The sequence below is a fragment of the Microplitis demolitor genome, chromosome 1 (assembly GCF_026212275.2).
Source record: "Microplitis demolitor isolate Queensland-Clemson2020A chromosome 1, iyMicDemo2.1a, whole genome shotgun sequence".
Classification (NCBI taxonomy): Eukaryota; Metazoa; Arthropoda; class Insecta; order Hymenoptera; family Braconidae; genus Microplitis; species Microplitis demolitor.
Window position 1 is genome coordinate 24,594,699 of NC_068545.1, and position 27,061 is coordinate 24,621,759.

General features: G+C 27.5%; 1 protein-coding gene across 3 annotated transcripts; it reads right to left on the reverse strand.

Moving 5' to 3' along the window:
• Window positions 1-1,187: 1,187 nt before the first annotated feature.
• Window positions 1,188-27,061, reverse strand: LOC103577943 (uncharacterized). 3 transcript variants are annotated; one of them, XM_008558842.3, is made up of 9 exons: window positions 26,922-27,061; window positions 25,487-26,479; window positions 12,288-12,423; window positions 7,337-7,535; window positions 6,262-6,469; window positions 5,578-5,902; window positions 5,037-5,303; window positions 3,264-4,952; window positions 1,188-3,193 (listed from the first exon to the last, which is right to left on the reverse strand). In XM_008558842.3, exons 2-9 carry the CDS (start codon window positions 25,881-25,883, stop codon window positions 1,387-1,389), a joined length of 5,028 nt encoding a protein of 1,675 aa, XP_008557064.1. In that variant the 5' UTR covers window positions 25,884-26,479; window positions 26,922-27,061; the 3' UTR covers window positions 1,188-1,386. The 3 variants fall into 3 exon arrangements, with proteins under 3 accessions (XP_008557064.1, XP_008557063.1, XP_008557062.1); XM_008558841.3 differs by having other exon boundaries at window positions 26,628-27,061; XM_008558840.3 differs by having other exon boundaries at window positions 25,487-27,061.

The following is a 27,061-nucleotide window of genomic DNA, read 5'->3' on the forward strand; positions in this document are numbered from 1 at the left end:
GTTTAAAAAAAAAAATCATTGCCGGTAGTTTATTTTTTTTTTTTTTTTTTTTTTTTTTTTTTTTTTTTTTTTTTTTTCAGCACAAAGGAATATTTAATTATAATCTAACTTAACAATAAGTTATTAGTCATTATGATATATGAACAATCAGATGGACGGGGATGACAAATTATTAAATAGAAAAATTTAACTGTCTCGCTTATATATATATTTACAAATATAAGTAACATTATACCGAGACGTAAATAAATATAAATTATATTTCTATTATAAATAATTTATGATCGAGTCTTTTTTTTTTTTTTTTTTTTGGTCAAAGTTTATAATTATAAATTTAGTTTTTTACTTTATTTTTATCATCACAATTTTTATTGTCATCGTCGTCCATCATTCAACAGGTAATTCAGATAATAATACACTAAGCAGTAACGTTAAATGGAAGTTGTACTCTAATATATATTAATATGATGCACATACATATTTTTATTTTTTGTACGCAACATGTATGATGAAAATGTTGTTATTATTATCATTATTATATTATCGTATGACATTAAATTGATATTTAGTCAACACGTGACACGTAAAGATAAATTTATTATTTTTTAAAATTAATTAAATTTTATTTTTCTTTTAATATTTTTTAAAAATATTTTTTTTTGTTTTTTTTATTTTTGTTTTCTTCGAGAATAAAATTAACATTAGACACAGATCTATGCTGGGTTTGTTTTTATGTTAAGTATAAAAAAAACTCATATTTATATATTTCTTATTGAAAAAGCAGGCATTTTTTTTGACCGCTAAAAAAGCTGCGTTTCAATTAAAAATAATAAAATATAAGCCCCGGTATTTTATGCGCATCATGTACATTTAATGATTATTTCATTATTATTATTATTATTATTATTATTATTATGTAACAAAATTTGTTCACAATTATTGCAAATAGCTTTGCAACAAAAATGCGCACAGCACTTAGTCAATTAATGTATATAAAAAAAAAAAAAAAAAAAAAAAAAAATTATTTGAAGATTATTTATTACAAAGAAATAATTAAACATTAGTAATAAAAAAAATCACATTTTAACAATAAAATAAATTTAACATTTTTATTTTAACTATTCTCATAAATAGAGTTTAAATTTTTAAAAACAAAAACATTATTTATAAGTAATTAGTTTATAATTCATAATGAATTGAGTAGTATTAAATATTCAATTACTTAAACAATTAATTGCCACATTTTATTCCAATGTTAAGTAATTAATACCAGAATTAAATGAGTCGTTAATTATTTAAAATATTAACGTAATTATTTGTCATAGAGTAACTTAAACATAAAATATAAAATAAATAAAAACAATTACGTTTAAAAAAAAAAATTTATTATAAAATTTGTTGATCGGTATCACTGTTACCTAACTCTTGATAGGTACCCGGTAATCCAGATGAGTTTGAATTTGGATTTTGATTTGGATTTGGGTTGGGATGAGAAGGATGAGAAAGATGAGAAGGACTAGCCTTGGGCTTGAGCTTGTGCTTATGTCTCTGGTGTCCATGTGGAAAGTTACCTCTTGCCAGAATCAGCGGCCTGAGAGCATTTCTCATAGACCAGTAGACTTTTGGATAATTTTTTTCCTGTTGTGTCATCAGTTCTTTATTTGTTTCATCATTTATTTTTGATAACTCGTCGCAGGCTTGACAAACTACCCGTAGCATAGGTAGTTTTTTATCCTCTGTAAATTGCCTCAGTGATTTTTCACGTACGTACACAAAAGGTCTTACGACTCTCAGCTCATGTTCCTTGACAACATAATGAGCTTTAAAAGTTTTAAGTTTACCACTGTAAAAAAATGAGGTAAGAAATCCTTCGGTAAGATCATCAAGATGTTGCCCAAGTGCCAATACATTGAATCCATATCTTTTGGCAACTGAGTAGAGTCTTTTTCTCGTGTTAATACCCAGACGTCCGCAAGTACTGCAAGTCCGTCCTGGTAAACTTTTATCCTCCTCATTATCCTTAGTAAAAATATTTTTGGTACTGTCGTCAATAAGCGACGCCTGTTCTTCAGCTTCCTCATAAAAATAAGGAACCTTCAAACTCTTGAGATAGCTCATTGATTCAATTGGGTCGTAATTTGTTGTGTTTGCGTCAATAGTGACAGCGCCAATTTCAAAATATATATTTTTTGATCGGGCATAAAATTGATACTGATGTAGAGCATGAAGTAAAGCTAAACCATAACTTCCGGCAGCAACTTTTGCGCCCATTGTAGTGGCTGGAAGACAAACAAGTACTCTATCTTTATCACGTATCATATCATACTCATGAATAGCTTCGACGGTTGCTTTCCAAATATTTTTAGGTGGACTGTACCATCTTGGCTCACCTTCCTCTGCCTTATCATTATCATCATCTCCATTCTCAGTTTTCAATTCTTTAGAATCTAACTTACTTTCCAGTCCATCCTCGTCGTCAGAGGTTAAAACTTTATCATCAGGCATCACAATATTAAACTCATCTTCTGAAAAATAATCAGGAAGCTTTCGTGTATCTTTGATACTCCGCCTTGGTCCTTTATTGGGAGTGCTTTTAGATTTTTTGCTGGTAGTGTTATTTCTGTTAGTGATGCTACAAGAATCAGTACTGCTCCCACTGCTACTGCTGCTACTTCTACCTAATTCAGTAGGACGTATGTCATTATCATTGAATGATAAATTAATCCCACTGTCTTGTGAACTGACTGAATTAACTGCTGAATATATTTCCGGCAGAATTTTTGTACTATTACCAGTTAATTTTTTAATTATATTTTTGGCTGATTTTTTATTTACCGCTACTACTTCTTCTTGTTCTACTTCTTCTTCGTCTTCTTCTTCTCCGTCTTCTTCATCAGACGTTTTTGATCGGTCGTGATTGGCAATTATCGTTGTTCTGGTAGTTGCTGAAGTAGCCCGAGGACCCACAACGTATATCACAGTCTCGTCTGATGAACATTCACTAGACATTTTACTCTCCTGCTGTGAATGCTGTAAATCACATAATTTTGATGTTTTTCCAAATTTCAATCCCGCTAGAGGTGACGATGGCAATCGTCTTTCAGGAGTTCCATATCCTGGTGAACCAGTTGATGCCACTGAATGTAAATCTGGTGAAAATCTACCTAGACCGTCCACTTGATTTACCATACACCTAAAAAAATATAACATATTATTTTATTTACTCGATTTATTAAATTAATTAATTAATAATAATTTATTACCTAATTTCTGATTTAACTTCGCTGGCCATTCCTTTGGAAAACTCCATAAGATATTCAGCGACTTCACGAGCTGAACAGGAATCATCTTTCCCTTCTTTCTGCTGTTGATGTTTTTCACTAGCCATAAAAGATATCCTCTGGTTATGATGCTGAGGTGTCCCATTGTCCGACAAAACATCATCGACCTTTGAAATAACTTCTCTTATTTCTGATTTTATTTCTGTTGCCAGTTCTTTAGTAACTTCTTTTAAATAAGCACGTAAATCTTGTTCAGAACTCTGACTGAAGCTTGTGATAATTGGTGAATATCTTCCTAATTTATGTGAGCTGTCTGTGTGTGTTAATTGAGGATGATGTGGATGATGTGGATGATGTGGATGATGATGCCCACCTCGGAGATTATGGGAATTTTGGTGTGAATTGAATGACGGGATGTACGGATGCGGTGAAGGTGACGAGGAAGAAGTAGGCGAACAAGTTTCTGATGATGCAGTTGATCTTGTAGGACTGTTACCAATACCACCGTCAAGCTCAAGTGAACTTGACAAATCTATCTGGCTGCTACAGCTGCAGTACCGATTATTACGTGGTAAATTGCCTGATGAAGTCGTCGAGGAAACTCCAAGACTTGCTAGTGTTTGAGGACTCAGAGGAATAGGAACTGGTTGAGTCTTTCCACTGCTACCCAACGAATTACAGCGTGTGCGGTTGCCACGATGGACGTTATTGACATGCGGCATACTGTGTTCATCAGCCATCAGTCGTGCTCCTGCTGGTGTAGTCGCAATAATCATTGACGAGGTAACAGCTTCACCGACAGCAAATTTTATTGGCGTTAATGATGAATCAGTTGATAATTTTTGGTATCCGGATTGAGAGCAAGTTGATGATAATGATGATAATGATGAAGAAGAACAAGTTGGACGAATAGTTGGACCTTGAATAAGTTTATCATCTTTTTTATCATTGTCTTCACTAACAGTAGAATCAAAACTGTCGCCAAAACGTTTTGGTGCCGTAGAATGCTGATCGATTGACAATGCAGGCAAACTATGATGTCTTGGAGACGCAATTGCCAATGGAGGATTACCTGATTTAGGAATATCGCTGTTGAGTCTCCGTATACCAGAATATTGTGATAAAATATTTAAACCAATAGTAAAATCACGACGGTGCTTTCTCACCGTGGGATCAAACGGCAAATCTTGTTTAACATTTTGAGAATTACCAAGTAAAAGATCTTGAGCTTCACTTGGTAAAATAAACCAACGCAATGATTCTTCAACAGCTGTAAGACTAACATTGCAGTCTATTTGCAAGGGAAAACGATGGGCAATTTTACGTGATCGGTTGAAAATATTACGGGCCGTTTGAAGACAATCTGCATAACTTTGGGGGAAAACACCACCAGCACCAGATACTCTTCTTTCAGAAGCTATCATTTTACCATCGGTATAACGAATCGATCCTAACCACTTTCGTTCCTTAAAGACGCTGTTTGTGTGGTGACGCCATTCACCAGTATCAGGATTCAGTACATATTGCGGTAAGAGTTTCCATCCCTCGGTTGCGACCATTTTCAAGGCCTCTAATACAAATGCCAATTCGGCTTCAGTTATAAAGTAGGGCAAGGACAATCTAGCAAAACCAGGCCTCAGAAATTCGGCATTTGCTTCGGAATTTGAACCCCTAAAATTTATAATTTAATAATAATAATAATAATAATAATAACTCTATTGAATTTATATTAATAGTAAATAAAAAATGGGTTACTTGTCGGTTAATATTGAATCATATTTTTTGGCAAGGTCAATGTCAATTCCCATAAGATCGTGAGCATATCGACCGGCGCAAGCGCATCCACCTCGTGTCTGTATACCAAAAACATCGTTGAGAATCGCACAGACGAAATTGTGATGCAAAAAAGTTCCTCGTGGGTGTCTGACCATGAATGAAAATACTGGTAGTCTCTTTATGTTTTGAGAATTACTACCGAGTAATATGAGCTCGGGTATTGTTCTCACATGAGCCAGTACTTGTCTGAAAATTTTAAAAATTAAATATATTTTAAAAACCAGCGTATTATTTTTAGACGCGATGATAATTTTTTTATAACTTGAATCCCATTGTGACTTTAATATTTATTATCACGGTCAAGGACAAATGTTATCTGATTTCTAAGGATCGTTGTGCAAGCTTTCGCTATATATTTATCATCATGATAAATATAACACACTATCAGTAATCTTTTTGCTGATAATATGGGAAGGGAGAATCTTAAAAATATAAATTTACTTATTTATTATTATCTTACTTGCAAATTTTTTCTTGCCGTGAAATAATAACTTGTGAAGAAATATTTTCTTTAAGTTGCATTGCGAGCCCACAACGAATAGATCCAACGACCCCCGCGGTTCCACTTTCATTTCTTAATTCCGGATCTTTTAGATATCTGTGCGAGTCTCTCATATCTTCAATGGCAATATCATTTTTCAATAACGATTTCTTTACTACAAGGACACCGGGTGACTGTGCGCCACCCACAAATTTATGTCCACTAAATATTATTGCGTCTTTATGCACAGCAGTTTCACCCACGCCTGGTAAGTGTGGATTCATGTCCATATTTATATAAGGAGCTGAAAAATTAATAATTAATAATGCATCGTCATTAAAATACTTTTATTGTTTTATATTATGTTCATTTTTTTTAAACCCATAAAAAAAATAATGCAATAATTTTAATTTTATTTTTATTCATTCAAAATAAATAAATAATATTTAAATGTTAACTTTTAAATTAAAAAAAAAAAAAAAATGTTTTATAAATGAATTGACTTGAAATGATTAAATGAAACTTTTAAGTTTAATATTAAATTAATGAAATTAATAAAAAGTAATTGAACTGCATCAAGTAAGTTGATGAACCGTTGGCCTTCATAACAATCAGTATAATAATAATAATAATAATAATAATAATAATGTAGAATAAACTCACCGGCTGATGTATAGTCCCACACACTCAGCGCCCCGTACTGATGCAACAAGAGAGTGGTTGCAACGTCATCAGCAAGTACACCAGTGATACAACTAGCCGCATTAAAGCACCCAACCATCATACGCTCTGAGGATTTTTCCTCAACAAGTTTACGCTCGAGGTCATTCAAATCGAGGAATCCCTCCTTGGTTTCAGCAATTCTCACCACCTTAATATTTATTGTAATATTTATTATTATTTACAATTATGTTTTATTTCATTTTCATTAACTTTATGATGTTGAGAGTAAAAAAGTGAAAGGAAGATCTTGGTTGGTATATCAAGTAAAATGCCAAGATTGCGATTATGTCAGTTGCGCAAAGGAATTTATTCAAGTTTAAATACTTGTGTAATTTGTTGCTGATAGCGCTCGGGTTAAATCCGTCAATTTATTATAACAAGTATTTATTATACATACTTGTAATAATATCTTTAAAAATTTTTTAAATTTTAAATCTTCACTTGTATCAAGTAATTGCCAGCTATTGTCTAGTTTATGTTGGCTGCATTTAACATTTTAACCGAGTAAATAAAATGACCTAAATATCAAAAGGTTAAATTTTATAATTTTAATTATTAATATAAAGATTTTACTTGTAATGAAAATTAGCTAAATAACTCTGGGACAAAGTGGGCAAAAATTAAAAATTAAAAAAAAAAAAAAAGAAATTTGTAACTCAAAAGCATAAGAGTTGTTGATCCAACGCCAAACTTGCCAAGGCGTGTAGTCGTTTTGGCTTAAAATCAAGCACGGTCCAAGTTTAAATACGAAAAGCTTTTGGCAATTTTCCACAGGACTTTGACTTTTCTATCTTGTTACAAATGAGCATCAATGACCCACTATTGATTCCGAAAATATTCTACCATTTTTATTTAATCATATAATTAATAACAACAACAACAACAACATCAAGAACAACTCATACGATCGTTGACCAAAAAATAAAAAAAAATCAATGAAAAGATTTTAAAACGGGTGTTAAAAATTTTGAATAAGCTGTAAAAGAGTAATTAAATAAATTAAAAATAATCGTACCTTGGTACCGAGTTCGCGCCAGGGTCGCAAATTGGTGCGATGCTCGAATGGGCCAACAAAGACAACGGTCGGCCTCCGGGGGAGGTCAAGATGGCGAATAAGAGTGCGCAGAACGTCGTCAGTACCATGACCTGTAAAGAGAACAGCATCCTGCTCTCCGGCCCCGACTGCATGTCGAATGATGTCTCTGGCCTCGTGCCTGTAACATTCACAGTCCGGTCATCAGCTGCTACTTTTTTTGTCGCTTTTTGTCGCTCAACACTCAAGTAACCGATGCGCAACAGATAATTAAATAAACTGTCACACACAATTACAAGCACAATTCAATAAGGTCTCCTTAAATGGATTTTAAATCTTCATTTTTTCCAATCACAACTTTTTTTATTTTTTTACGGCTTCCGAGTCCGACAATTTAGTTTGTCTAAGTCATTTTTTTTAATCTTCCGAATGTCTATTTTAATTTAAAATCAATTACTTGCCATAATTCATTTAAAATATTTTTATTTCTCACAAAAGGACAAATTGTACCTCTAGGACCTCTATAGCAAAATCATCAGACATATCACCATCCACATGGTCCTAAAACACATTAGTACATTACATACACATGTAATAATAAACCACTCAATCCTTAACTGATGGTGCCATAAACGGTTTTGTCTTGGACTCTGTAGCAAGTTTACGGTACTTATTGCAAGAAACTCAGTGACTTGGATTATTTTTGCCCGAATAGAAGCTTCTAGGAGCCAATGTCAATAAAGTTGCTTCCGCAAAATAAACCTCTATTCTCTATCAACTCCTTTCTATATAATATGTGTCTCTCCAAAGTTTAATAGTATCTTATGTACATCCACAACTCAAGGACTTGACTAGAAACTCTAAAACAAGATACTCCGTTATTGCTCCAGTATGCATTAAAACATCTAGGCCAGGCTAAATAAACCTAGGTTATCCCTTTATATTTAAGTTCTTCCGATAACGATAAATGTTATTTTAAATTCCTCATCGTTGATTTAATTATTATTTTAATTCTAACAACTTTTTTATATTACAAAGAGTACTAAAATAAACTCATCGCCATTCGTTAATGATACACAACAGCACGCACAAGCGGGCTTGTAAATTCAAAGTAAACAAGGCTATAAAGAAAAAAAAAAAAAATAAATTAAAAATTATGGGACCTTGGTGACAACCTTGAGCTTTTATTTGTGGAAAATATAAAACAGATGAGTGGTACTTGAATCAGAGGCTTTGTGTGAACTTCCATGATATGCTCTAGAATCACAGAATATTCTCAAAGTAATTTTCTCCAACTGTCTAATTTATTAAAAATATATACATCGTCGTTCTCAGTAAAAAAATTATTTTTTAAACTTGAGTAAAAAATATTCAGATATTGTTCAGGATATAATTTATTTTACTAATGTGCATGGAAAAAATAATTTTCATCGTATCCAAAATTCCTGCGACTATTTTTACAACTGTAAAATTTTTGATATTTTAAAAAAAAAAAAAAATGTAAACCAAACATCAACTATGTGAGAGTAATTTTCTCAAAAATATACGGAGTTTAGTAATTTTCAACTGAGAACTACAATATTTATATAAATATATATAGTATAATTGCGAAATGATAAACGGTGTAAGAGGAAAATGTAGCTGAGTATATTATAAGCAAGCTTGATGAATTAATAGCTAGATATACCTGTAAAGGGGCGTTTTCTTTGGCATTTTCTTTACTGCTGCTCATAGATAATACACACGTAGCCATAATATGTAGTATAACGAGTATATATATATATTTGAAGATTTGAATTTATGAAAGTACGTTGATATATCAGCTGTACAATCAATCCGTAACTTTAATTAAACTCGATAGATTACCAATATAATTGGTAATTCAAGGTAAAGTGATGCAATAGTTAGTTTTTTTTTCTTCACTATTTCGAACGTTATATATTTAATACTACGCAAAAATACTTGGAATTGTTATCGTTGTTGTAATGTTCTGATAGCTAAGAATATAATATTTTTTAATTAAGATCAGCTATTTTTTTCTCCACGATTACATTTAATACTTTTTACTTGAAAAGAATCATATTACGGTTTCGTATTTACTCAAAAATATATAATATCCGGTGTACGGTGTTTCAAATAATAATAATTTACAAACTAAAAAAAAATCTTTTTTTTTTTTCTGGTTAATCTTACAATTAAATTTGATCATCGAGAGTGTGAAATAATCTTTAGATGATATATCTTAAAAATAATCGATAAATAATTTATTTATTTTTAAACAGCCTACGCGATTTTATCGTTATTATTTTTGTTTAAAAAATTTTCTTTGTGTTGGGTGATCCTCACGCGGTAATAATTATTTTTAGCCTTGACGACATTAATGATCACCAAACGGTTTATTACCGTTTAGTCTTTATTATCGTTTTACGGATAGAAATAAATAACTACCTCTGTGTACAAAGACCGATGAAATAATTTAAATTATTAACAAAATAACAATTAAATCTTAAGTATCAGATATTATGATAATCCGTTTGTACACTCAATTATATTTACACTTACACGTTTTTAACTATTTCATTTATATTTTTATTATTTGTTTATTAATAAAGCTAATATTTATATTTTATTATTTAATTACTTTATAATATAAAAAGTTAATATTCAGTAGGAATTTTTTTTAGCAATTAAAATTATTTTAGGATATCGCTGTAAAAATTTTTATAAACATTTTATAATAATAGCTATCTCATTTTAACATAAAAATAAATTATATTTTAGAAAAATTTTAAATATTAAATTCGAATTTGAATTGTTACTAGTAACAATAAATTTTTTAATATATTATAAAATGAATTTAAGTGTTGACAATATTTATTATATAAATATATATTATAAAAAAATAAAACATTTATACTTAATATGCATCAGAAATACATGAAATATTTAGCTAAATCGATGTAGTGAATCGTGAAAAATTTTTTATTTTTTCAAAATACAAGTATATTATTTGAAGACTGAGTCATCGTGCTTATCCCGCGATAGTTTTTATCTCATTTTTTCGCAAATAAATTTTATCATTGATTTTTTTACACACATGGCTAGGTCTCAGCTATATATACTTAAAAAATACAAAGTCACTAAAGAAATAATAAAATCTTGAGTTTTAAACTTGTAGAATTTTTTTTTCAGAGTAAGAAATAAAAATATAAAAATTTTAATAAAAAACGTGATAACTGTTTAGAGTTTTACAGTAAAAAAAAAGGCAATTTGTGTAATTTATAGGAATCGAAGCGTATTAGCAGAAATAATAATATAAAATGCATAAGAGCACTGACATTGGCACGATGAGTTTTGTGAACAAACTTTCCTTCCTAACTTTCTATTCTTGCTCTCCGACGTAGTCGTGAATGTGGATAAACGACGGTATTTTACTTGCATTTTTAAAACCATTAAACATTAGACCTCCTTGGCACACAACTCGGAATTTCCTGTTCCTGTATCAGTCTCTCATGCGTTTATACCCGTCCTCTTATTTCCTCTTAAATGCAATTTATATCGATCGAAATTTTTACGGTTGTTTCTATACAAGAATTTTTTTACTAAAAATTATTTAATTATAATAACTAATTTTTCACTTGAGTTTTAATCATTTTTTTTTTTTTTTTTTTTTTTTTTTTTTTTTTTTTCGGTCAATCGATATAATGCGAATAAAATTGTTTGTGAGCTGATAATTTGAACTAGATATTTTTTTTATCTTATCATAATCCATAAGACTTTAGCAAAACTCAAGAATCTAATGTATGACATTAGTATAGACAGTGAATGATAGTGAATATGGCCTTGTATCGTAAATATCACGTCACTTAATTATCCAGGCTTTCCCGGAAATCGTGTGTGCGCGGGTGTTGCCACAAATAATTATTTTCCTATTACACAGCATTTAAGATTCTAATCATGATTTTACCACGCAATATAGGAAATTTTAAAGAAAAAATGACAAAAATCTCCCCAGATGTAACTGTAATTATAAAAAGTTTTTGTCATGGCAAACATCCAAGTTAGATAATTTTAAAATTTAATAAAAAAAAATAATATTATTTTTCATGTACTTTCTACATGTAAATTCGATATAAAAAATTAGCAGTTTGTAAATCTCGTGAGAGTTAAATCAGATCGGGTAACTCACGTTCCGCTCATTGAATCGTCTGATCGTCTGATGTGAGATTACGGTGAATGTGAGGCAGGTCTGAAGCAAGTATGCACGTGTACAACTGTTATATACCAACTATCTAAACTATATACTAGTGACTTTCGATCTAATTTGCCGTTAAACATGATTAGGTGAAAGCGAGAGCTACCAAACAAATCTACAGAAATAACAATTAATCAAAATTATCATTTTATTAATTTTTTAATCATTTATTTTATTGCCGTAATAATTGTAATCAATTACGAAGCTCAATTTTTTTTTTTCGAAAATAAAAAAAAAAAATAAAAAAAAATAGGAAAGATTTTATAAGAATTGAAATTATTTTGTAAAGGTCTTGAATAAATTACGTATGTAGAGAATAGATATTGATCTAAGCTAGAGAGAATACCGGGAGAAGAAAATAGGTATATATATATATGTAATATGTATATAGTTTGGCCTACATTGAGCGATAGATTTGCGCGCGCATTATCTACTTTGGATTCTTTCCCGCGCTTTAGTTCTGGCCCGGGGGCTTCTTGCTTCTATCGGAATTCATTGAACGTATGAATGTGATACACTCTGTACACTCTTTACACTCCTGATAAGGCGCCGACCTCGGGTTACCTGGCATCAGTTAAACCTCACACTTATACTTATTCATACATACATACATACATATTTAAATACGAACATAACGCAATTACATAAAACATCTTGAGTTAGATAAATATTTATTACCTGAAGAGTGACGACTGCAAACTGCAAATTGACGTCGATGCCCGAGTATCTCCAAGACATGGCAGTACTTCTTTTGAAATATATTCTTCTATAAATTGCAATGATCTTCCTGATGCCGTGTAATCACAGTAAATTACTATAATAAAAATTTATATTTTATTGTTTATTGAAAAATAAATTTCTAGCTATAATTAACACTTAAAATTTGTTAGCATCTTTTATTGATATCATCATTCGTATCTTAAAAAGATAAATAAAATAGTTAGATATTACAGAGGATTTCTATTTGCTACTACACTGTCTGTATTTTGTATTCTGTATTTCAAGGACATAAATAACAAGGAAAGTTTATATAATGAACTTGTAATGTGAGATATGATCAACAGATTTTATGGTGTAAAATATAGTAAACTTAAATAAATATAGGTACACCAAGCAAAAGAGAGAAAGAGAAAAAGAGAGAAGGGTGAAGACAATGACACATGTGAAACCGAGTGAAAGAGACACCTTTGCTCTCTGTAATCGTGATTATGAACCATTGGTGATCACGACTTAAATTTTTTTCGTAAAGTTTCAGGTGATAAGTAAAAATAGAAAATAGGTTATTATAAAAAGTTAATGAGGAAACATATAAGTGTATCTAACTTTAATTAAATGACTTTTAACTTTTAAACTTTCGCTCATATATGCTCTCAATAGGAACGTACGCTGATTCTGAATATCCTATTAGTTAAATATAGCTTACTCTTTTTTTTTAAATTACATATTTTAATTTAATTTTTATAATTAATTGCTTTTTTTTATTTTGTCGCAATGGTGTTGAAATTTATAATAAGGTTTTTATAATATAATAAAATTAAATATTAAAGTGTGATTAATTTAAAGACAGTAAAATGTATTTGATGATAAGAAAAATAGCTTGAGGGCAAAGGGAAAAGCAAATTAATGGATCTGTAATGTGGAGCACTTAAAAAATAAGTGATAGTTTTAGGTCATGGACGATATTTTTGCAAATCGCTGGGGTTAAAATCGGTAAAAACACTGGAATACTGAGTACACTGATAAATTATTGAGATAAATATATGACGTTAGAGCATTGATATATATATATATATATAAATAAAATTCATTGCAGGGAGTATGTAATCGGTATAAATAATTTATACAGTATTTTTTTTATTTTATTAATAAAATTAATTATGATAATATTATTTTATTTATTTATTTATCAATAATTAAAGGAAATAATTAATTGGCTTAAATAAAACTAAATGTCATGACATCACGGTATAAATACAGTAATTAATGAATTTTTATTTACTGAAATTAGAAGCTGACCTACGTCAGAATTCAATTAAAATGAATGACAACGATCGGGAAAATTTAATTGAAAAATTATGTAAAAATAGAAATTGAATTTTTTTTTTTTTTAATTTTTTGACTATTTTTGCTAGTTATATAAATGATCGCATGACGTTTACAATAATAAATTATATACTGGGAATAGAGTTTTATTGAATAGTGAGTAAAAAAATAATGACCTAAAAAAGGAAAAAAAGGTCTTAAGATCCTTGAAATTTTTAGTGACGTAAAATTGGCCGTATTCAAATGATCTTGAATTGGTTAATGATCTCATCTGACCGTGAATTTGTTTGTCGGACTACCATAATTATACACCCGTGAATTATTACTTTGTTTTTAAAGATCAAATGCCTAAATTCCAATGTATAAATAACATATAACTTATTTACATATTTATTTTTAACGTTCGACAATTTTTATTATTAAACACAAATAGTTTCATTCTCAATACTACTGTTTTAATAATTTCAATTTATATATCAATGACGTTTAACATCTACTATAGTCTCTATTACAAACTATCAATCGTTTGGGACAATTAAATTAAATCAATGTCGAAAATTTATATTTAGAATTACTAATAACCATCCTCGCATACCAATTATTCTATTATTCTTATTTTATTTTTATACATAATTTCATTTCATTTCATTAAAGAAAAAAATATATCATTTATATTTTATTTTTTCATATTATATAGAAATAAACGGGGCCAAAAAATTAATAATAACTGCCAGTCAGTTAAAATTCACTGAATGTCAGTACTTTCCACTGATCGATTTTAACAAAGTACTGACTATTAAAATTAAGTAATGGCGACTAATTTTAACACAGTCATTTATTTCATAATAAAAAAAAAAAAAAAAAAAAAAAAATAACATTGTCGCATTGTAAAGATTTATTTAAAAATGCACAGAACTTGATGTCTTTTATAAAATAAAAAAAAGTAGTGCAGGGTTTCCATGTAGAAATGGAATAGTCAGGAACTCATTAAATGCGTAAACGCCAGCTGGTACTTTGCAAAGCTTTGATAATTTTAACGAAGCCGGCCAATAGTCTAAATCTGTTTTTCCGGGTTCTTTTTTAGAGATCTATTAACTAAACACCCATTTACCCAACTTTTGAATATGTAATTAAAAATAAAACTATTAAAATAATAAACACATAAATTTATTGTCTTATTGAATAATTATTTATTGTTTATCGTCCGGTAAATAAATAGATTAAAACAACTTAGATATCAATTGGAGTAGAAATAGCCAGTTTTATCCAGCTTAAATAAACTAATTTTCTTTTAAATATTTAAATACTTAAATCTACATTTTGATTAATCGATATTCGCAAATAAATAATTTTTATTAATATGTAAAAATATATTAATTCAACTAGTGATGGGTATAGACACTTGATATCAAGTAAGATATGAATACAGACAAATTAAAACTTGAGAAAGACAGGACAACTAAAGTAGATTAACAGTTGAGTCAATATTTTCAATAGAAATAGATAACTATTATAATTATTATTATTATTTTTATTTCAATAATTACTTTTATAAATTTCGAAGAAATAGGCTAATTAAATTTAATCGCGTTTGACCCAATTAATTTTTAAATTGTCACTTTTCTTCACAATGTGTTTTTTTTTTTTTTTTTTTTTTTTTTATCAAGTACGCGACAATTATTAAATTGTTTTGTAGCAGTAGTACTAGATGTATGATGATTATACGATTTTATAAGACTGCGGGTAATAGAATAATCGAATTCGATTAATCTTCAGTTCAATTGGTAATTAAAAGTATTTGATTGCTAAGTGTTGTCATAAATTTTTTTTTTATGTTCCTATTATATTATTTTGATGGTAGTAAATATAATGAAATAAATTATTGGTTACTTCCTGTGTGTTATAGATATATGGTATAATTTCGAGGTACCAGCATTTTTTTTTGTGTATATGTTACTGTTGTTTAAAAAATGTAATGTAATATAAGAGAAAAAGTAATAATATAATAAGAGAGTCATTATTTTAATCCAAGTTTAATTTAGTATCGTGACCCCTTCGACCCAATTTTCAAGTCAATACTCTTAGAGGGAAATTCATACGGATAAAAAAAAAGTTTTAATAAAATTTTGCTGACTTATAAATGTTTGTGCTTTTACTATCTTCTACGGGGATATTATTTATTAATAGATAGAAATTTTGACAGCTTTTATTTTTAAAAATTTGATGGCAAAAACTTTTAAATAAATAGTAATTTTAATTTTTATTTAATTTAAAATAAGAAAATGAGGAATTTTAATACTATTTTTATAACAAAATACTTGGCAATGATTTAAATTTATAAATATGTGAACATAAATATATATTTCAAACATTGAAGTTAAAATAAATTTTCAATGATTACGAGGACAAGAAATAGAACGACAAGTGACAATAAAATTTTTTATTTATCAAATGTTTTAAATTTTATTGGCACAATTAAAATGAGATCTAAAAGAAAGTGTGCCAACAATATTAATGGAAAATATGATTTTTCCCAATTTTATTGAGAAAAAACAAATAAAGTAAGAATTAAAAGCGCCATATTGCATAAACTCTGATATAAAATAATTAAAAAATTTATAAACAGGTCGCGGGTCATACGTCTAAAAATATTGACCGGCTTTTTTACTTGCTGCTATTATCGGTTAACTAAATTGGCTGTTGTATGTTTCGGTTAATGCTCCTAAGTCGACTATTAAGACTTATATTTTTAGACCACTGGACATTCATTGAACATTACTCTTCATCTTTATCTTGTTCAAAACAATTAAATAAATATATATAGAGAGACTAGAGAGAGAGATTCAGGAACTCGGGATGACATGAAACACTATTTTTAAGGGAATTTTTTTTTTATACTAATAAAAATTTTATTTTGGAGTCTCGGAAGATGGGGCAAGTTGGCACTCTAGATAATGCGACCAGATTTTATTTTTCAAATGTTAATAAATTTTTTAATTTAAAAAAAAATGGAATAGTGGAAAAATTTTGTAATAATCAACCTGGAATGGTTGACTTTTTTTTTTTTTTTTTTTTTTTTTTTTCAATGTTCAAAAGAAAGAAATAAACTAAAAGGGAGTGGAATAGAGTACTACTAATTGAATTAATATATATTATTTTCCCCATAATTGAATATTTCATATTACAATGACGGCTACTGGCTGCTGTAATATCGATCCATTTAAAATGTATACCAGCTACCTTATTAATCCTACAAAGTAATTTAATCTGATCATGCAAAAGTTCAATGAACGATTTTGCTTCAGACTCAAATTATCATTACCCCCAAAAACTAATAAAATAATAATATATTTTTTCCATTCCCGATAATCAACTTTTAATTTATTTACAATTATCGGTAAAAAATTAAAAATTTTCACATAATTATATAAAATGCTAAATGGTGTCCTTTTATTTTTTGTCTATCCATCCATATATATTAAATATAAATATATATCAGACGGGGTCAATGGACTTGGCTGTTATATTATCGAGCTTACATGATATTTTTAAAACTGATTTATCAACTAAGAGACACAAGTTAAAAGCTTTTCCACTTTGTTTACATCGATCAAGTTATAATAAGATCAGATAATAACAATTCGTGACAATTACTTTTTTTTTTTTTTTTTTTTTTTTTTTTTCATTTTATATACATATATATTTGTAAGTGATGCAGTGTGTAACGAGGTCATTCGTGCAGTAGTTCATTGGCCTAAGGTGCTGACAAAGCACAGTCTGAGCTTTTATATTTATTTTAAAAAAAAAATAATAATTACAATAAATTACTAGAGATCTTTAAAGTTATTAAGTTTTTTAAAATAAATACTACAACTTTTAAATTTATTTTTTTTTATTTTTATAATTGATAATTTTTATTCAATAAAAAATTTTGTCCTACCATACAACTAGTATTATTTTAATATTAAAACTGATTTCTGTAGCAATTACTGGTATTAAGTATCAATTCTAATGCTACTGTGGTTTAATTGTCTGATGAGTGATGACGTAATTAAATTTTGATACTAATGATAATTCTCTCTACTAATTACTATAGTATGATATATTTTAATTAATATAAGAAAAATAAAATTAATAGTATTATATAGTATGAAAATAAAAATTTCATTGTTTCTATGGTAAAATAAATTTATATCGGTTAATATAAATATTAAATGGCCAGTGGAAATATCCGCAGCGCAGTTTGATAAATAAATAAATAAATAAATTTTCTCACGACTTTAATTGAACAAACTGTCTAGGCAATAATGCAAATATCTAAGCTCACGTGTCTTTATGACACTAGAGACTTTGTACTCATATATATTTATAATGAGGAAATCGAAATTACCAAGTCATGAAAACATTTATGATCTTATGAAATAATTGTCTGGATATTTTCATGAGCTCGTCCACCGTCAAAAATTTTTAAATTACAAAAAAAATAAATTTATTTTATGACCAATAATTTATTTAATCTTACTTAATGTATATTTAATAATCACTTTATTATGCAAACATTTAATAAAAAATATAATAATTTAAGACCGCCTGCAATATCCAAAGTTAACTATCCGTTAAAAAAAAAAAAAAAAAAAAAAAAAAATAGTGGCCGTGTAAAAACGCATTGCGTTTGCAATTCAATTGCACTCTTACAAGCAATTCCGACTAGTTAAGAATTTACTTACGTCTTTTCACTCATATCAACACACAGCAGACATCTCGGCATAAGCATAATATACAATATATATAAATAAAGTTATATTTATGTAACTTATGTATGAAATATAAAATATCTTACGTTTAATTGGCCGTTCAATTGTTGAATCTACTCAAGTCAAATTCTTACAACAAGATACTATTAAAAAAAATTTTTATTTATTTCACAAAAATAAAAAATTACATAATTATCCTAATAATTTATTACGTTCTATCTATTACTAAATAATTAATAAGTCATAACAAGTGATTAATGGATTTATTTTTTGATTAAAAAAACAAAACATTGTTAGTTTTAAATTCTCTCGTCACAAATTATTTATTTATTATTACAATAATCATTAACACTCTGTTTTTTTTTTTTTGTTTTTCATAATTTTAACATCATTAATATGCACAATGTACATGAATACATATTATATATATATATATATATATATATATATATATCTTTTCCAGTCGCACTGACGCTTACGACGGATAACGTGCCACCTTACGTAACTATATATATAGATATATGTCGATGTTATATTATTTTGTATTAGGTGTTGGTATGTATTTTAACAAATGTTCGTATGCAGATAATTTTGTCAATATATAAATATATGCAAATTATATACATATATTTGTATGTAGTTAAGCGAAAGCAAAAATATTAAAAAAACAGGAAGAGTAAAAATTATTTATAATAAATTTACGTGTCAGTTAAATTTAAAAAAAAAATTATATATGTATATATTATTATTGAGATACTATTTTAAGAATATGTAAATTATTTATATAAACTTTCTTGCAACTTATTTTAAGAATAAAATAAGTTTATATAATAAATATAATTTTAACTTTAAAGTAATTGAATTTTTTTTAAATTTTTCATTAAAAAAATGACTTTTAAATTTAAAAAAATTTAATAGAAATAATTAATAGCATAATATTAATTTGCGTAGGTAAATCAGTGAGAGTTTGGCATAAGTTAAGTATGATTTTCCTATAGTATGACTCGTCATATATTTAGCAAGTGACATTGAATTTTAGTAATAACAATAATTATAATAATAAAATTGTGATTGGACGAGCTTAGCTATAAAAATTTTAACTGTGTGCTATGTGCGTAAACAACTCGTTAACTATGATCAAATTTCCTAAACTTTTCCTAAGTAAACAGTGGAAAATTATTTTACTGCGTATCTAATAAATTCCTTTAACCATTACAAGTTGTTTTCAATATTAGTAAATAGTCTTACGTTTAAATGACAAGTAAACAATCAATAGAAGTAAAAAAAAAAATTTAACTCTTTATCGTTATTTATCGCGACACTTGCGACAAGCCAATTAACTAACGAAGCTTATACAAAAATACCCGATTTAAATTTTATAAATATTAGTATTATTAGTTTATATTAGTACTTAAATGGATAGAAAAATACTATTGGAAGCATGTAGAAATTTTTAATTGATGACTATATAGAATTGAAATAATATAATATTGTTTTTAAAAAATAAGACACGTTATAAACGTGAGCTCTTCATGGTAGATTATAACTTTATATTTGTGCGCTCAAACAGTGACTCATATCCACGAATAACTGTAGTCTGACAACTAAGATAGATGAGCTTTGCTAGGTAATAAAAAAAAAACATATATATGTTTGAATATAGTCAACAAAAAGATCATCAGTTAGTACAAGTATATTTTAGAATCTGGTGATTTAAAAGATTTACTTGTACGCGGGTAATTTCCGGTGATATTTAGCAAATGGTGATTCGAGGCCAGACTCTATCGAGACGATAAATATTTTTTTTAATAATATTGTGTATTATGTATTAATGTATGCATTTTCATAAGTACTTATTTCTCCTTCTTCTTCTCGGTGTATATACTTTGTATTTATTATACTATACAGCTGTAATACAGAGCACAGTCATCTCAATGGTAACATTAGAAACGGTGATAGATTACAAACAGCGGAAATAAATACATAAACATTATTTCTAGCTTGTGTCATGTCCTGGCTTATTACTTTCATCTAAGCCGCTGCTCGTAAATTATTTAATGTCTTTGACTATTGATTGTATTGCCTGTTATATATATTTTAAATAACCAACATTTTATCGAGTCATTAAAAATGAATTATTTTTTTTTTTTTTTTCAAATCTGCCACCAATAAATTCAAGTATAAATATTTTTTTTGTTTTTAAATTCAATAGGCTGAGTTAAATATGTGATTGGTAAATCATTAACTTTTTAGGTGAATTATACAAAAAATAATTAACCTTGAAAATTAAAACGTTTAGTTAACGAGTAATTAATTGATTTAATATACAGTTGAAAAAACAAGGTATGAATGGAAATTGCCTCTTGCCCAAGATTTTGTTTGATTTAATGCCAACTACATTTTGCCAGTTGTTTTTTCTTTTTTTTTTTTTTTTTTTTTATTACGAATAAGTAATTTACACAATATGTACACACTTTCTTATTAAATGTTCATTACAGTGTGTTTATTTGTATATATACATATATATATATTCTCGACTGTAATCAATAGCACAAGAAAAAATATTTATTTTTTTGATAGTTCAGAAATTCGACTACATTTTTTTCTTCTTTCAAAACTCTGTAAGTTGTGCTCCTTTTAAGAGCCGGTTTATCGTAACATTTTAACCATTTTAACCTAACAAATATTGATAAAAATATTGTTTCAATAAAGTGTAACTGATATATATTAAAGGATCAATAATCCTTAATCAAAGCAAAAGTCAATTAAGAATAAGGAAAAAAAATTTTATTTGATAAATTCGAGCTTGTAGCGAATTTTTAAATTCTAGACTAAAGTATTTTTTTTTTCTTTTTAAGTTTTTTAAATTTAATGATAAAAATTATTTTCCCATTGTCATACTCATAACAGTCATAATCAATACTTTTTTAAAAATAATGTCGCTAAAACTTGATTCCTCCAGCTCATAGAGGAAATATCGATATTTTATTTTATTTTTATTCATTGTCAATTTTTCAGTTGATTAATTATTAATTTTTTTTTTTTTTTATTGATTTGTAGCTAAATATATAAATTTTCACAATTTTCCTTCCTATTTTTTTATATATGAAAAACTTGAAGGTCAAAAAAGTTTAAAAAATGAATTGCATTCACAATTAGACGTTTAAATGACGCATTTTAAAATTTAAAAATCTACATAATTTACTAAAAAACTGAGATAAGAATTTTCTTTATTATTCACATCGTCATAGAATAAATAATTGAAAAAAAAATATTAAGCTTTTAGAGCCGGAAAATTTTTTACAGACAAAAATAAATGGATCCCATGTCTGCATATTTAAATTTTTTTTTCTATATCAACAATGTTAAATGTAAATAAAATTTAGTTAAAAAAAGCATGGGTTGTACTACTGTGTAACATAAGATAACAAAAAATAAAGCCGGTCATCTCGTGTGCACGTGGTTTTTAAAAGTTGGTTTGGAGGTCACAAGTAGGCGCGACACATGCATACGTCATACCCGCTTCGCAGCTTCAACTTGTTTTATATTATTTTTATTATTTTTATGTCCTGTTACACTATACCATATATGATAATAATAATAATAATAATAATAATAATAATAATAATAATACTGCAAATAGCACACACTGTACATAATACGTTAAAATAAAAAATATTATACCGATGCGATGCAATTTTATAGAATGTATTAACGTATGTACATACATGACATACATACATACATTTATTTATGTAAGTACATGCCGTGATTTTATTAATAATGTGAGTAAGTAGATTTTCATTTGAATATTCGATTTATACTTGATAAATATATATATATATATAGATGCAGACAATGTTGAATAAAAAAAATTTTTTAAAATTAACATCAAAAGGTCATGTTATTTATTTTAAGTATTTTATTAACTTTGTTTTTAATATTTAAATTAATTATTTATTTTATAAGCTAAATTTTTATGATAATAAATAAATAAATGTGATTTATAATAAATGTCAATAACCGAATAACATGAGTATAATAAAGACAAGTTAGTTGTTATGAAAATGATTTATTTATCAAATTTTTTTTTATCATTATCAGTGAGTAATAAATTTTAAAATATATACAGAAAAAATTGTCTTCCTTATAGTTAGAAATAATAAAAAGTTAAAAATATGTCAAAGTACAACGTCATCTTATGCTTTCTCTTTTTTATTCACTCATCATTTATAAAAACATATATGTATATATATATATTTATACAAACGAAAAGTTACGCATGGGTATAGTATTTGACTCAGTATAGTGTAAACAAGCAGTGATGTCATTATTTTCAGTATGAAAAAACTTGTATATATATATATATATTAAAGATATGTTAATTATCAAAGTTATTTTATATTGTAAAAAAAAATTAACAAATCACAATTAATAATGTTTTTGTAAAAATTATAAATATTTTTATGATAAAAATTAATTTTTTTTGTTACACGATATTAGTTTGAATTTGATAAAGTGGAAAAAAACAGACGGATGAATTTTTTTATTTTTTTATTTTTTATTGTAATGCTGATGAATCACGCGTTTTCATGCACTTTGCGTCGAGGACACTGAGAACATGAAGACATTGTTTTTTTTTTAATTATTGCAAAAAATACAATAGTAGTTAGGAGTGTCATAAAAGAGTAATCTTTACAATTTATTGAATACCGATAATTATTAGATGTTTTGCAGCATTAGATAATTAATAGATTAGTAGTCAGTTTTTTTATTTTTTATTATGGTAGTTCTATTCAAGCTAAAATGTTGTCCAACTCTACATAAATTTATAACATATCTTGATATTTATTTATTTATTTTTTTTTTCATTGTTTAATTACTTCAACATAATAATTATCATTATTAACTTTCATCTATTGAAGTTAAAAAGTTTAATGAATTGGAAATATTAAAACAATAATTGATATAAATTACGAGTTGGGAAATTATTTTAAATATTTATAATCAATAGAAATTTGAATGATATTCAAATTTATAAAATAAATTATCATGTTAAAAAAAGTATATTTATTAAGGTAAAGTTAAATGAAAATTTAAATACACGTGCAATGACCTTTTAATGTAGCTAATAAGTGAATCACTTGGGCATTGGAAAACCAAATAAAGAAAAATCACTGACTAAGTTTTTCATGTTTTTTACATTCACAATAAATCCTTATTTCACAAAGTATATATAAAAAAAAAAAAAAAAAAAAAAAAAAAAAAAAAAAAAAAAAAAAAAAAAAAACTAATATAAAGTTATTAAGTAAAAGAAATTTACTGCAATTAATATTTTTCTGAATGCAAAAGTTTAAAATTTTTTCGCAAAATATTGAATTTTATAATTATTTTATTTTATTCTATTCTGATTGTATAAAGATGAGTAATTTAATATGAGTTTAATAATACGATCGAAGTCTAGTATGATAAAAAATGATATTGTTGAATGCGTGATGCACGCGTGGCAATCACGAGAGACAACATTTGGCTCATTATACTGTATTATTACTTTAGTTATTTGCAGATAAAATGCCCGTGTCGCACTCTGCAAGTGATAAAACAAAACAAGATTAAATTATAAAAATATGTTCTCTGTATGTTTGAACAGCAACTGTGTCTACAAAAATTTATTATAATGTCGATAAAAAAAAAAAACCTTATAATTTCAATGTTATCAAAAATAATTTAAAAAATTTAATTCCATAAAATCACAATTAATATTTTTGTTTATAATTTTGATTGCTGAAAATATTTATTATTTTAATTATCATTGTCATTGACTTAAATTGATAAAGAAAAAAAAATTTAATTCAATGCTAAAGTTAACGATGATGTCTTTATATATATATAAATAAAGTCCTGTCACTAAGGGGCTAAAAATAATGATAATAATAACAATAATTAACAAATAATAAATAAAATTTTACTTTTAATTGTAGGTCACGGAAAACCACTTGAATTTAATCTAATGTATGTAGTAAAACTGGTTCAATCTAAACATTTTTTTCATTTCACAAATCTTATAAATATGTAATTCCTCTATACATTTAAAATAATTATATTTATTTTCTTACAAATAACTCTATTCAGCAGCAAAATAACTTGATAAATAGACAAATAAATAAATCATCTTATCTCATGTAATATTACCGCGAATTAGAAAAAAATAACATCCTATCGAGATAACGATAGTGATCCATAAAAAATGAAAACAAAGTCGTAAAATACTACAGTACAGTGATACAGTGATAGTACACATAACATATTGTCTACAATAGATTATTCAAACTTTATCATAACTAACTCGTATCTTTCCATCCAATTATTAATATTATCACCTCAAGCTAACATCAGTAATAAAAAAAAAAAAAAAAAATAAGAAAAAAAAAAATATTAAAAAAAAAAAAATCCAAACCCAAAATTACCATCTGATATAATATTTACACAATTTAATTGTCGGCGTCCTGCAGTCTGCTCAGCTTCAAGTGCTTTCGCAATTGTTGGGTTGCAAACTTACTAATAATTTATCATCCTAACCTGAGAAATCGGCAAAAAAAAAACCCCCGCAACTGTTATTTGGTTCCAGTGATATTAATTTCTATACGATGATGATGATAATAATAATATTTGTATACAACGTCTAATTGATTATTAAATGTGATTAAGTGATTACGTTAATAAAGCAAAGCGTCGCCGCGCAGTCTATCAAACAAAAACTTATGGCCGATGATCGCATCAGCTGCTACTTGAATTTAATACTTTATACATCCATCATTGCATAACAAAACCAGACAATATATAATATATAAAACGAAACATAAATTATTGCATTTGATCGGTGGACATTGGATGCCTTAACCAGATGTAGATAAACTTCTTCCGGTTATGATATACTACCGGCACGATTTTAATTAATTTAAATAATTATTTATTTTTAAACAAACATTCATTGTCATTTGACCAATATTGATATTTAATTTAAAATCATAATAATTTATTGCAAAATAAAAAAAAAAAAAATGGAAAATATAATCTTACCTTTCCTGCGACCAAATGGTCCAAAGAAAGTCCCATTTTTTCCAATTATATTGTCATCAATGTATTTAAGTAATTTTGCTGTGTCTTCGCCTTTTTTAGTAGCTATCGACTTGGCAAGTGCTTTAGATTGAACAGTTTTTACTGTCTGTTGATGGTGTTGCTGTAACAGCAACTGTTGCTGCTGAGGAATAAGTACTTGTGTTGTTGTTGTTGTTGTTGTTGCCGTTGCTATTGTTGCTGATGCTGTTGATGCTAGTGTACTTATAACTGTACTTCCGGAATTTACTGGCGATGCAGCTTGACTTAGTAACACATTGGTTTCTTCAGGCAAAGAGCCAATACGCCTCTGCTGCGAGCTGGCCCAGCCCTTGCTCGAGATCTTCACCGAGCAACTCATTCTAACATAGTACAATTTAAATAAACTATACACTGACTTTAACTAACTAACAACAACAGTAACAAAAAAAAAAATAATAATAATAATAATAATAATTAAAAACCTCCGTAACTAAACTACACTATGCGTAAAGTTGTTTATTATTTTTATCACGTCACAATGTAATGGAAAACGTATACTCCTGGTGGAATTGTCCAGTGAGGTGCAAGTGGCAACATAAATACACGATTTACCCACTTGGAATCTTACAGCAATTACTCGGATTTATTATTATTTTTATCAAATAGAGTAAGAATATCTCAGTTGATTAATGGTAAAATTACCACCTGGTGCATCTAAAACCGGTTGCTGCTCTCTGAAAAATCCTTTAATTCATCAAGCTCCAAACAAATCGATTACAATGTCTCCAATATTTTATTTTCTGCTCCCTGTAAATGCCACTTTATCACAAATAGTTTAGCTTTTTTATTTATCAGTCACAACTTTTAATGTCAGTGAGTAAATAATACAATCAATAATATTAAAAAACAAGAGAACTAGTTTCTATCACACACAATAACCAAAAGATCCTTCAATGCTGTACCAGCAACCAGCAGCTGGGGACAACAAGAAAAAAAGACTCAAGTGAGAGTGCGCAAAAGTGAATGAGCTGCTGAGAAGAAGGGGTTGCTCAATATAAAATATACACACACAGACAAATAATTTGTCTGTGTATATTAAAGATATATGTATATATATATATACCTTACAGTTTAGTACTCCTGTCGACAGATTCAAGTCGATAATCAAATGCGCGTCTCCGTGCTAGATATTACACAATACCAATTAATCTCGATAAGAAGAAAAAATAATATGTAATCACTTTCTTATCGATAAATCTTTTATCGGAATTACTTTAACTTGAGTCATTGATCTCATACCTGATTATGTATTTAATAATATTTTTAAAAAATATTAATAACTTTTTTTTTCAAGTACGAAGATAAGGAAGAACGTCGACAGGTGAGTAGGACACGTGAAATAGGAATTAGTACTCACAAACTCACAGCTTGAGGTACGCGGCTAGACTAACTGTCTGGCTGTCTGGCAATCTGACTTGATGCTCGCGGTTCTCGCGGTTCTCGCGGTTCTCGCGGTGGCTGCTGCTGGTGCTGTTGGTCAGGTTTGTCGAGTTGCCT